The following is a 14,314-nucleotide window of genomic DNA, read 5'->3' as shown; positions in this document are numbered from 1 at the left end:
ATAACAAAATAAGAAACCCAGAGACTTTGACCATCCAGGTCAAGATATCGATGTCAAAGTTATGTAACTTAAATAATGGTGGTACTGAGATAAACTGGCCATTGAAGTTACTCTTTGAGCCACTAGAACAGTCACCCGTATGGTTTTCTGTTACTGTAAATGCTCAAGTTATCTTCCTGTCTTTAGTAGAGAAATCCTGACCAAGGATTGCTGCAGAATTGGGGAATGAAAATTTACTGTTACCAGTAAAATCTGTGCTTGTTTGTTCAAAAAGGGCTTTTGTGTATGACAGTAGGAAGCTTTAATTACAGCAGACTTTGATGTCATGTCACTATAATCTCAATTATATAAAAGGTTCCCTGGTGATAATTATTCCCCAGAAGCCAAGACTAAATGATTTGACCTACATTGCTTGCAACAAAGTAGTTTTGCAATGAAACTTTGATGTGCTAAAATGTACAGTAACTTCATAAATATATAACTGAGTGTACCATTGAGAGCTTGATATTAATGAAAAATGCTTCTTAAAAAGATAAAGATTACCTTCCATTTAAAATAGCCATTTCTGCAATAATAGTGTTGAAATATGTCCCTTCTCTAAAATTCGCAAGTAGGTAGCTTCCTCTGGCAGGTAAAAACTGAAATTGACTACACTTACTGTACTTTGCATTTAACAAGGAATCAATAGGAAATTAGCTTGTGGCTACCGAAAATATGTTGGTTTTCTGAAGTGCATTATAAAACCTGACCCCTTTCCCATTACCTCTATTCAGACATTTTTAATTATCATTTCAGCTGTTGGCCTGGGAGCCAGGTCAAATGGAAGAGTTCACTATGGTGACAGTGCGGCCAAATTTCCAGGATATGGTTCATGTTGGTTACATCCGAGGTTTGAGGAAGTTCGCAGAGTATTACACCTCAGTGCTGTGCTTCACAACTCCAGGTGATGGTCCGAGAAGTCCACCCAAACTTGTGCGCACTCATGAAGATTGTAAGTATTATGCTGTTAGCATCATGAGTTCTTTTTTATGTGTAAATATATACTAGATGATCATTTTGGTCGAAGAATATGGATGGCTTTGTCAATGAGCTACAGAGGTCTCATCTCTTAAATGTTGTACATGTATTTGTATTTTATGTGTAAGGGGCTCTTGGGTTCTATAAATCTATGCCTGGTGATGTTGTGCAAGTTATATAAGGAATTTCTTGAATAAGATATTGAATCTGCATCAGGTGCTGTGTCTACGTTTCTACACATTGTTGCTTTAACAAACTTAGCTGTAGGAGTTTGTGTTCTGGACTGCTATAAAGTTCACCAATGGAAGGAAAATCTATATGTGGATAGATTCACATTTAGGAGCGGTCACTCATAAATAAATAATAAAACTATGGAAATTTAAAGTAAATAATAGACAATAGACAATAGGTGCAGGAGTAGGCCATTCGGCCCTTCGAGCCAGCATTGCCATTCACTGTGATCATGGCTGATCATCCGCAATCAGTACCCCGTTCCTGCCTTCTCCCCATATCCCTTGACTCCACTATCTTTAAGAGCTCTATCTAACTCTTTCTTGAAAGCATCCAGAGAATTGGCCTCCACTGCCCTCTGAGGCAGAGCATTCCGCAGATCCACAATTCTCTGGGTGAAAAAGTCATTTCTGGGAAATAAAGTCATTAAGTCAGTCATGATTATGTTGACTGAAAATTGAACAATATTGTTTATTCCTACATCAAAGTAACCCATTGACAGTTGCCATGGAAAAGTTCAACTTTGGCAATTAACTGGAGGGCTCAGACAAGTTAAAAGATCTTAAGACAATTAAATCCCCAAGTTAAATGGTACTTATGTAGCCCCCCCTGGCCACCCTCAGGGTCGCTCGGCTCGCTGTCGTCTAGGGAAACAACCCTCGGCCCCGCCAAACTGGGTAATTAGTTTGTGTGGATGCTGTGTGATATACCCCACCCCGCCCAAATAACAGACAATACACCAGATACGATTAAATGATTTACAGTTTATAGAAATTACTGGAACTATATAATTAATATAGAATAAAATATAAAAGGAAAATAAAAGGCACCACACTTATCAAAGTTCAATCTCTTCGTGCGCAAAACAGTTGGAGCTCAAGAACCTTCTTCTTCACCCTGCGACCCCTCGGACCACCTCGACCGGCCGCCTGGGACCAACAACGGTGGTCGACCAGACGCTCCACACGAGTCCGTCTCCGTCTCCTCACCGAACGTCCCGCTTGGGGTCCGACCCCGTTAACGGACATCACAGCACCTGGTCCATTCTCTGTCTCTCTCTCCCGCCTGCTGCCCCAAAACCCCGCGCATACAAATCTCCCAGATACACCAAAATCATAACAACTATCCCAATTGGTTAATAGCACCCTGCTATCTGTATTAACTCAAGCAAATGTCTAGCTAGAGACTTTCTCAGCATTTAACATATCAAAGAAGCATTCCCCAGTATAACATAACAAAGAAGCCATTTTAATTAGCCTACGCAGTAAAAGATGAAACCCTCTTACACTTATTTCAGAATGTTCAGATTCTCTTGTACCTAATAAAGTGGCCACTGAGTGTGTGTTTGTGGTCTTCTGCTGTTGTAGCCAATCTACTTCAATGTTCAGCATGTTGTGCATTTAGAGATGCTTCCCTACGTAGCACGGTTGGTATGCATGGTTATTTGAGTTATTGACGCCGTCCTGTCAATTTGGACCAATCTGGCCATTCTCCTCTGACCTGGCATTTTCACTCACAGAACTGCCACTCACTGGGTATTTTATTTGTTTTTCACACCATTCTCTGTAAACTCTAGAAACTGTTGTGTATGAAAATCCCAGGAGATCACCAGTTTCTGGGATACTCAAACCATCTCATCTGGCATCAACAATCATTCCATGGTCAAAGTCGTTTAGATCACATATCTTCCCCATTTTGATGTTTGGTCTGAACCGAACATCAGTTGAACCTCTTGACCATGTCTGCATGCTTTTATGCATTGAGCAGGTATTTAGGGGTACCTAATAAAGTGGCCATTAAGTGTATAAAAGGGTGTCATATCAAACTTAAGCTAATTTCAAGCCATTTAGACTTGTCTCAACTAAATAATGAATCTATAAGCAGCAATAAATTTTAGGATTATCTGTATAGTAATTTAATGGACAGCAACCAATATTGCTTTGAATTGGGAATATTTTTCTCAGGTATATATTTGGGAAATCAAGTGTTTAGTTCAATCCTAAAGCATTTGTGGACTGGCATACCTAAAATGAACTTAATTTCTGGTTACCATTTTGTGCTACTGCATGGTTAAACTTGGGTGCAGATAGGAAACTATCTGAAGTCACAGATGCAGAACTAATGAAGGGAAAGCCCCAAATTTTAATGATTAGTTTACTACTTTTCATAATGTATACCATTCAATTGAACTTTGAAATACAACACAAATTGGATAAGTGTAATTAGGTGACTTCAAAGTTGGGTGAGATAGCCATGAAACTACACAACAAAGGTAATCAAAAGTTAAACGTAACTGAATTACAGCTCAGCATTGTCCTTTGTATCCAAATGCCACTGATAGAATTTCTAGCCAGTAAAATCAGTGCATGCAATCAACAAATACAGACAGAGTTTAACCTGTAGAGATAAAAGCAGTAGAATGCGAACTTTATTCCTAAAGTAGTAGAATGAGAACTTTATTCCTAAAGTAGTAGAATGCAAGTAGTATGCCACCAACCAGTTTTCCCATGTTAATGCGTAGCTCTTTCACTGTTAATGCTAACGCATGGTTTTCCGAGAGTTCTAGCGGTAAGAAGCAGTTGCATTATGCAGTGCCTGCTACATAAGCTCTGACAGTCTGTTGATCTGCTCTTACATCAGACCCTGGTCCAATCGGACATCTCAGTTTCACAGAGATCCTGGACACTTCGTTGAAAGTAAGCTGGAGAGAGCCACATGAAAAGAATGGGATTCTCACAGGTCAGACTTCCTGAAAATTGGTATTATTGTGCATTTATGTCAAAAATATAAGATCATACTCTAGGATTATTAATTGTTATATAAATTTAAAATTTTTACTGTTCGCCGGTGTATGAGGGGAAAATTTCATAAAATGTGGATTTTGGAGTTGTTCTGTGTTGCACTGGACTTATAGTGGAAAGTTAATCAAGAGCCTACCTGATGATAATTGCTTTTTGAATAACAGGCTGCTGAATTAGTATTTTGATTTACATATAATAATCATTTCAGTCATGCCAGTTATCAGATGTGTTCATTGTGCTATTATAATTTATCATGGCCCAGAGTTTTTAGTTAATTATGACCTTCTTTCCAGTTGTTAGATATAAAGACTATTAAATAGTTCCCTCAGATAATAAGTTAGACTCATGACCTCACAATATTCCTCGTTATGATCTTGCATCTTTTAGTTTACCTGCACTGTACTGTCTGTAGCTGTTACACTTTATTCTGCATTGTTACTGTTTTACTGTGTTTTGCTTCAGTGTACCACGTAATGATTTGATCTGCATGAACAGTATGTTAGAAAAGCTTTTGCTGTTTCTCAGTAAACCAATACCAATTCCAACTCCATCAACATTCACCTTTGACTTTGATGAAGAAATGTAGATTGTAGCTAATACCCATCAGTGGTAATGTGAGAGAGAAGCCTTCTGTCCATCGCGGAGGGATTTGGTGCTATTGCAAGACCTTGTGCAATTTATCATGTGGTAAAAGGAGAATCAGCCTGCTGCAGAACAAGCGAAAAAGCTCTAATAGCAGGCTATCTAAAACTATTAGACATTTCAAACTTATAATTAATAAAAAGCACTTGAAATGGCGAAGAATGCACAAACATTTAGAAAAAGTGAAATAATTTTAAAAATAAACCCTGAAGTATTCATTAAAAGCAATGAGATTGGGCTGCATGTGATATATGTACTGTGTATTGCACCTTGATCCCTGAGGAACATTATTTCAATGTGGAAGGTTCAATGACAAAAAATTTCAATTTGAACTTGAGATGCTGCCCCTGCAGCAGGACTAACCTGACCAAGTCTTGGTAGCGGATTCCAGTGATAAGTGGTCAGGAATTATCCTAAAGTGAGCTGGCTGAGACGCTGCCATGCTCCAGGTGTGTGTTACAGACAATGGGAAGCCTCTAGGCTGTTAAGGGATGAGTCATTGACCACAGAGTACCCAGCCACTGGTCCAGTTGAGTTTCTTGTTAATGCTGAAGATAATTTACTAGCCAATGGCAAAATGCTTACTGCATGCAGGGATTAGGTGCTTCATTTGCTGATGACTGGCAAATTAAATAGCACATTGTACAACCATCAGCACTTCGGACTTTATGATAGAAACAAGTTAATATTAAATGATGGAAGCAACTGGAATGATTGGGCTTAGGACTCTACCCTGAGGAACTCCTGGGGAAGTGATAATTGAGCTATGATAACCACATTCATTTTTCTTTGAGTGAGTTATGAACCTAACCACAGGACTGTTTTCCCTTTGATGTCCATTAACTTCAACTTTACCAGGGCTCCTTAAAGTCACAATTAAGTGCAGCTTCGATGTTAAGGGCAGTCATCCCATCTCGTTTCTGGAATTCACTTATTCAGCCCCTGAGATCTGAAGCTGAGCAGCCGTGATGCAATCCAAGCTTGGCATCAGTGAGTGGGTGCTGAGGGAGTAAGTGTGGCTTGATGGAACTGTCAACAATGGTTTGCTAATGACTGCACATAGAATCCTTGAGCAGTACTTAGCCAGATTGGATTTGTTTGACATTTTGTGAACAGAAATGCCTCGGCAATTTTCCACATCGCCTGGTGGATGCCAGGACTGTAACTGTACTGGAATGGCTTGGCCACAGGTACAGGCATTTTTGGAACACAGGTCTTTAACACTACAGAAGGGATGCTGTCTGTATTCATTGCCTTGTGAGATTCAGTGCTCTCAGCCATTTCTTGATATCATATGGAGGGAATTGAATTGGCAGACCTGTTTTCTTTGATGATAGAGATCTCAGGAGGAAGCCTATTTGACATGTCTGGTTGACAGCTGCAAATGCTTCAGCCGCTTGCTTGGCATTCACAATCTCTTTCACACGTTTTAAGTCCCTTATATGATTTTTGTCATTTAGAAGCTACTTGTTTTTATTTTGACAAACACGAGGAAATCTGCAGATGCTGGAATTTCAAGTGATACACTTAAAAGTCCTGACGAAGGGTCTCGGCCCGAAACGTCGACTGTACCTCTTCCTATAGATGCTGCCTGGCCTGCTGCGTTCACCAGCAACTTTTAAGTGTGTTGCTTGTTTTTATTTTACAAGTTTGGTGTCAGTTTGCTCTTCCAAACAAATTTAGACTAATTATAAACTAAAAGCCCTTGCAAAACATAAATCACTCAGAACATTTTGTGAATAAAGTTACAGTTTAAATTATTTGGTAAAGGGAGATTATTTCACTGTGATGGTCAGTTGTATCTGAAGCTTTTTTCTTTCCCTTTACAAGACAAATTCCGCCATATTTTATCTAATTCCTGTCCACGAAACAATTTTAAAAACCTTTTTTATGTAAAATTTCTTCTCAAGCTGTTTCTAATAAACCATGTCTCTGTGTTGTTGTTCATGCCTAGGTTACCGAATCTCGTGGGAGGAGTACAATCGCACGAACACACGTGTGACACATTATCTGCCAAACGACACACTGGACTACCGTGTCACTGGGCTGACTGCTCTCACTACATATACCATTGAGGTAGCAGCCATGACGTCTAAGGGGCAGGGCCAAACCTCCTCCTCCACCATTTCCTCAGGGGTTCCTCCAGGTATGGATTTTATCCGATTCTGAAGAAACTTCATTGACATGAAACCTTAACTCTGTTGTTCCATGTAGCGATTGTGTCTGCCCTGCTGGGTATTTCAGCTCCACCTAATTCACATTAATTTGTTGCAGTGTCAAGCATACCTGCATACCTGCACAAGTGGATGATTTTGATTTAGCTTCTCCAATATCCTAAAACACAAAAGTTGTTTACTTGAAGCTGTTCAATCCATTAGTTTCAAACATTAAATTGATTGTTTATCTTTAGAAAGAGCGTTCTGTGTTCCCATTACTACACAGAAAACACAAAATATACATTCAATGGCCAGCTTATTAGGTGCACCTGCTTGTTAATGTAACTATCTAATCAGCCAATCATGTCGCAGGAACTCAATACATAAAAACATGCAGACATGGTCAAGTGCTCTACTTGTCATTCAGACCATACATTGGACTGGGAAAGAAATGTGGAACCTTGAAGTGGATGGGCTACAGCAGGAGAAGTCTACAAACATACACTTAGTGGCAAATTTACTAAGTACAGGAGATACCTATTAAAGTGACAACTGAGTGTATAATAAATCTAAGTTTGCTGGTGGTACAATGGCAATTATAAATGCAGAAGGTGCATGAAATTTGCAAAGGGATATAAATAGGTTGAGAGGGTGGTCAAATTGGCAGATAGACAATACTCTAGGGAGGGTGGCGATTATTAATTTTGTTAGAAAGGCAAGGAAGACAATGTGTTTTTTAAATGTGAATATACCAAGTGATTTGGGTGAGTTGTATATGAGTCATTGAAAGCTAGCTTTCAGGTGGAGCATGTATTTCAGGTGGTAAATGATATATTGATCTTTACAACAAGGGAAATAGAATAAAATATTGAGAATCTCTTGTTGCGTTTGTCAGTTGTGATGGTTTTGGATTTGCTGACCACAAACTTCTCAACTCAAGCGAAGATCTTGAGCCCTATCAAATATAAATAGCCATGAGTACTCTCACTAAAGGGAGATGGTACTGTAATTACCCAATATTGAAAGACTTGTTCACTTCCCCATTTATTCTCCATGGCAAGTTTAGCTGCCAATACTCTGTGCATCCCCTCGCCCTACCGTGGAGAAGATACTTACAGCGAACAAAGTAGTTTAAAACACAGTTCATTTATTTTCAGTGATACACATTTAAATCCAAACAAAATTCTTAAAACAAGCTTAAAGCTCACAGAGGATTTCTAGCTTAAACATTTCCAAATTACAAACCATCTCTAAAATGCAAAACATTTCTAAAATGCAATGCACAAAGGACAAAGGATTTGCAAAGCACAGGTACAATTCCAAATAAACTAAACAAAAAGACGTACCAAAGAGTTGCAGCTGAGCAAATTATCCATCACAGATATTGAAACCAGAGGAATGGATTCTTGATCACCCCATGTTTCTTGATGTTCCCTATCCCATCCCCGAACTGCTCTCTACATTTATAGAATTTCTTTTTCACTTGCGTGACTTCACATACATGTGACATTTCCTTAGATCCCCTTTAACGCAACCATTCTAAAGCATTTTGGTGACACAGACCTCAATTAATACTGTGAAGCTAACTTCTCTGAGTACATAAAACTCCCAACATTAATATATCAGCTGTTCGATATGCTAAATCATATTATCCATCTGGTCTGCAAGTTTCCTTGAACTACACAACTTAGAGTCATTTTGTCTGTTTGAAGCCAGCCAAATTAAACAATCTGTTGTCTTGTACTGCACCTCCAGCAATAATAAACCAGGTGCAGTACGATAGCATCTGCTTTTTACAGACATAGCATCTAAAAATCTGCTTTAAAACAATAATTTGTTTTACCTTCAAACTAATTACTGCTTTCTATTTACATTTTAAAAACACAAGGCTAACTCCCATTATGACCAGGAACTAAACAAAGCAGTATCAGTTGGAAATTTACTTACAACTGTTTGTGATCTTACAAGTGGCAAATGCTGTGTTTAGAAAGCGAGATTAGCATAAACACAAGGAGTGAATATCCATGACACAGTATACTGTACCTAGAAGATGTTGATTTGGGCTTTTTTATGGTTGTAATAGTGTATCAAGCAATTGGATGTAATATTCCCTCACTCTACCTACAGCCATTCTATATTAACTAATGCAAATAGCTCCTGGAATTCACATCACTTATTCAAGTAACTGTCAGGAAACATAATAAGATTAGAACTTTGATCATTCTTAATCATTTCCTCCAAATCAAAAAGCAAATTTGATGATCACTATCTAATTAAATGAACATAGCGCCTTCAGGGAAATGCTAGCAGCCCAGTACAGTTCAAAGCCAGTGATAGCAGTAAACAATATTGTTCCATCTCTGTATGTGGGTGTCAATTGATAATGCAATGGTATAATGCTATGTATAATTCATTTTTTTCTAAGTCACTGAAAACACTGAATCTCATTTCATGTTATCTGTGCTTCTTTCAACAGAATTACCGGGCTCCCCCACAAACTTAGCCATTTCAAATATTGGCCCCCGTTCAGTAACTCTTCAGTTTAGACCTGGCTATGATGGTAAAACCTCCATTTCTCGATGGTTGGTGGAAGCTCAGGTAGAGTGCATGCAAGCAATTACAGTTCTGCGTGGTGAATATTAGGAAAGGTTATTCTTTCAGTCAGATGCCGAAGAAGAACCACCTGGTTAATTCACACCTACAATGGGTCACTAAGAAACTGTTATTAGGTTGCCCATCAGATTGAGACGATAAGAGTAGTAATTTTTTTCCTACTAGATATACTTTGGTTTTGACCTAAATCAGCAGAATGCTTATTGCTAAGATGCAGAAAAATTTTGTGGTTACCCTTTAATTATCTATTAATAGTGACTTGTTCTTAAGTAAGGTCTTGCTGGAGCACAATGTCTTGGATGGCAGTAGGACATTGCTATCACATAGGTGGGGCAGAAAGTGGCTGAGAAAAAAATTGGCAACAGTAAAAACACACCCTCAAGCTTTGCTGGTTGTCAAGGACTTCAAATGCTTCTGAATGTCCCTGAAATTCAGAAGTGGTTGAAAATCATTCAAACATAATTCAAGATTATTTTTTAAATCAAAAAAGAAACATTCAATCACTTAAAAACATTTGACAAACTCATTTCAAATTATGAAAAGCATCAACGCAAACACAGTTGGTTTAAAAACTGGAAAAAAAAGACAGTTTTTTGCTGCTCCCTGGCAGAAATTCATGGTACATTGAAGCCAGTAAACATGCTGTTCCTGGACTTAGTCTAACCTGGCACAGGATCAGCAGATTCCTCAGTATTAACTGCTGTCGAAGTCAGCAAGTTTGTGTTCTGCTGTGGAGTCCAGTGTTAGATCACTGCCAAGGAACCACCAGCAGGTTTGGCCAGGAAATTTAAGACTTGCGTGTTTTTGCCAAAACTCCCAAATATGCAGGGTAAATGCTAGCATTTCCCCGTCAGCTCCACCCCAAGGTGCTTCTGACTTTGCAGCCACTAAATACATCTGGAAATAATGTTTATTCCAAAGCATCTCTGTGGGCCTTGATACATTTGCCGAGCCAGCAGTGTTTGTATTTTGCCTCTTGGCTACATTATTGCCTTACGTATTCATTGAAATTCACAGTTAAGGGGCTTAGTCAATGGACAGTTCAATTTTTAGGAAGGTGGATTACAGTCAAGAACTGAAGTGCAAAGGAATAAATGGTCCATTGGATATGTTGCTTCCAAAGTTAGACATATACCTACTGGGCTAGGTCTCAATTCAATTATACTAGCTGCTTAATATTAAAGTCTATTGACTTAATTAATAATCTCAATGTAAGCCAAGCTTGCAGAAGTACTTCTGGAGCTAAGTATTTGTAATCTTTGTAAGATTCAGTTTGAATGCCTTCTAGGAATCAAATCCAGTCAGTAATTGCATTTATTTTGTTTTCCATTTAGATTTCAGAGTTGGTAACCACTGATCCCAGGAATAATCCACTGAATAATTACTTTAAGACTCATTGCATTTTACATATTTGATGAGAATCTGAATTTCTTTTGCTGGGAGAAAAAGAAGTGCCTGAGTTATTTTTTTATTTAGAACCATTATTGTAGCCAAGGATGATGCCATCATTTTCTGAGACTCTGTCACACTAATTGAACAGCCCCCAGCTGAACTGTTGACATTCTATCTTCTTAATTACCATAATTGCCCAATTTAATTTCCATAACATCCCTGCCTTTTTCATCATCTTAGGCCCACCAAAATTCACCTCCATATCCTTGTAACTTCTTGTTCTGCAAAATCTCAGCTTCCTTTATTCACACCATCCCTCTTATGTACTGCCTCTGAGTATCTTGCATTAAATTTCTGTACATTTTCACATTCTCACTATGTTCTCTGACTACTTCTCCCTCTACACCCACTATCGTCCTAAGACTCCCCGTTTTTCTACTTGTGGTCTTCTGTCTGCATTGTAACCACTGTCTCGGCCCGAGACATTGACTGTTTATTCTTCTCCGTAGATGCTGCCTGGTCTGCTGAGTTCCTGTAGTACTTTGCTGACAATGTCTTCGACTTCTCAAATTCTTCTATTCCCCCCTTTAAACTTGCTGTCTCTCCAACTCCCTCCTTTTTGAAACCATTTATAACAATTTCCTCTTCAAACAAACTTTTGGTCACCCCTCACTATAATAAATCTCTTTAACTTGATTTTCTTTTTAAGCTAATTTCACCTCCATGCAGTTATTTTTTTCTATGTACTGAAATGAAAGCTGTAATGAAGTGTTGGTCAAGGAGACCAAATGCAGCACCGAGTTTGTGATTTACTCATTCTGATTTGCTATACCCTGGCAAAAAGAACTCGAAAAGAAATTGCAAAACCTGCTTCAACAATATTTCTCAGTTCTCTTCATCCATTTATTTGTTCATGCTTAACTATAATTGGGTTAATGTTTCCATTATAGGTAAAGAGATTGGTGTGAGTGGATAACAGATTAGTAATACATTTAGCTGTATTTTCTACCTCCTTGATGTTCCTGAGGTTTTTTTAAATCTCATTTACCGCCAGCAGCATCAGTTCCATATTCCTTTAAGAAGGTGTAAGTCAGCAGGAGATATGACAGTTTGACCTTCTTTCCTCCCTCAGATTGGTGTGATAGGCGAGCATGAAGAGTGGCATCTCGTTCATCAGCTGGTCAATGAACCTGATGCTCGCTCGCTGGAAGTCCCCCATCTCAATCCGTACACACATTACAGGTACCTTTATTACAAATTACAATAGTTTTCTGAATACCATGTAAACTTAAGCAAGAGCCGTTGATTCATCTTCCATGGTGTCACTGCCCTTTCCCTCATTAGTGCCTCATCCATATGCTCTTGTAATGTTCTTCTGTTGAAGCTCTGGTAGTGAAGCAACCTGTGACAGTCCACGGCAGCCTTTGGAAACCACCCAGACTTGGGAGGATTCAGGGTGAAACAGTCCATCTGCAAAAGCTCCATTGTCAATGGAGTTAATTTTGGAGGCACAGCACAACACCTTGTACATTTTGAATTGCTGATCAAGGATGAAGTTCTAGAAAATTCTATTTAGTTCAATAACATGGAAACAGTGGAAATGTCAACATTTCTCTTCTGTTCCTTTCATGTCATTTATGATCCTGCCTTGGATAGTAATTCTTTTTCATAGAACAGGACAGTACAGGAATATGTCCATTGGCCCACGACATTGTGCTGAACTAATTAAATAAGTAATTATATGCTTAACTAAACTAAGCCCTTCTGCCTACACAATGCTCATATGCCTTCATTCTCTGCACATTTATGTGTCTGTCTAAGAGGCTTTGAAACATATCTGTTGTATCCATTGACACCCCGATATCGTATTCGAGGCCCCTACTACTCTCTGCGTAAAAAAAAACTACCTTCCCCTCACTTTAAAAGCAGGCTCTCTACATTAGACATTTCAACCCTGGGAAAAAGATACCAACTGTCTACTTATCTATGCCATTCCTAATCTAATAATCTTTATCACATCTCCCCTAAGCCTCTGCCACTCCAAAACAAATAGGTTTGTTCTTATAGCATGTATCCTCTAATCTAGGCAGCATCCTGATAAACCTCTTTTGAACCCTTTACAAACCTCTACATCTTCCCAATAATGGGGCAACTGGAATTGAATACAATCCTCCAGGCACAGCCTAACCAGAGTTTTATAAAGTTGTAATATACTGTAACTTCTTGACTCTTGAAATCAGTACTCTAACTAATAAAGGCAAACATGCCATTTATTGTTCCTACTCCTCTGTCAATCTGTGCAACCACTTTTAGGGAACTATAGACTTGGAGCCTAACATCCCTTTGTACAACAACCCTGTTGAGAGTCCTGCCATTAACTGTTAATTTCCCTGTACATTTACTGTTCCAAAGCGCAATCTTCACACTTGCTTAGATTGAACTGAATTTGGAAGGATGAGAGGGGATCTGTTTGAAACATATGAGATTATTAAGGGATTAGACACAGTAGTGGCAGGAAACATGTTCCCGATGTTGGGGGGGGCGGGTCCAGAACCAGAGGCCACAGTTTAAGAATAAGGGGTAGACCATTTAGAACAAAGTTGAGGAAAAACTTTTTCACACAGAGGGTTGTGGATCTGTGGAACGCTCTGCCTCAGAAGGCAGTGGAGGCCAATTCTCTGGATTCCTTCAAGAAAGAGTTAGCTAGAGCTCTTAAAGATAGTGGAGTGAAGGGACTTGGGGAGAAGGCAGGAATAGGGTACTGATTATGGATGATCAGCCATGATCACAGTGAATGGCAGTGCTGGCTCAAAGGGCCGAATGGCCTACTCCTGCACCTATTGTCTCTTGATTCTATTGAACTGCATCTGCCAAATCTCTACCCATATCTGCAACTGATCTATATCCCCCTGAATCCTTTGACAATCTTCTACACTTTCCACAATGCCATCAATTTTTATATCTTCTGCAAACTGTTCATTTCTCACTGAATCAACTTCTGGATTTTACTGAAACCTAAGAGTAAATGAATCACTGTTTAAGAACAAATATTGTCTCTTTTTTTTCCCTCTCAGTGTGGGGATGTTGTTGATGTTGCATTTATTGTTCATTTGTGGTTGCTGAGAATTTTGTGAGGGCTTTCTTAATGAACTGCTGCAGTCCTTGTAGTGATAAACACCCACCATAAATGCATAGAAAAACTGAATAGAAGTAATTGCAAGGTTTGTTTTACGTGCATCTATTTATTTACTTATTTGCAGGAAATAAAATAATGAGTTGCTCTTGATTTTCCAACAGTGAGTTTGGGGATTTTTCACAGTGACTTTATACACCATACCTAACCTAGTTCTGTGGCCAAAAGATTATATGAATCTTAATACATACGCTCACTTTCTCAAATGTATTTGCAACCTTTAAAAATGCAACATACATCAAAGTTGCTGGTGAACACAGCAGGCCAGG

The 14,314-nt window shown here is 38.8% G+C and overlaps 1 protein-coding gene across 5 annotated transcripts in view; it reads left to right on the top strand.

Annotated features, from left to right (window-relative positions):
- Positions 1-14,314, top strand: part of LOC140187285 (protein sidekick-2-like) — a 971,472-nt gene that overhangs the window by 711,796 nt on the left and 245,362 nt on the right. For all 5 annotated transcript variants that reach the window (XM_072242443.1, XM_072242442.1, XM_072242441.1 and 2 more), the window contains exons 19-23: positions 796-991; positions 3,889-3,987; positions 6,646-6,837; positions 9,324-9,445; positions 11,985-12,094. In XM_072242443.1, the coding sequence (XP_072098544.1) occupies positions 796-991; positions 3,889-3,987; positions 6,646-6,837; positions 9,324-9,445; positions 11,985-12,094 (719 nt within the window). The remainder of the gene's footprint in view (positions 1-795; positions 992-3,888; positions 3,988-6,645; positions 6,838-9,323; positions 9,446-11,984; positions 12,095-14,314) is intronic.

The sequence above is a fragment of the Mobula birostris genome, chromosome 24 (genome assembly GCF_030028105.1).
Source record: "Mobula birostris isolate sMobBir1 chromosome 24, sMobBir1.hap1, whole genome shotgun sequence".
Lineage (NCBI taxonomy): Eukaryota > Metazoa > Chordata > Chondrichthyes > Myliobatiformes > Myliobatidae > Mobula > Mobula birostris.
Note: the sequence above shows the minus strand (reverse complement) of the source record. Positions and strands in the feature narration are given on the sequence as shown.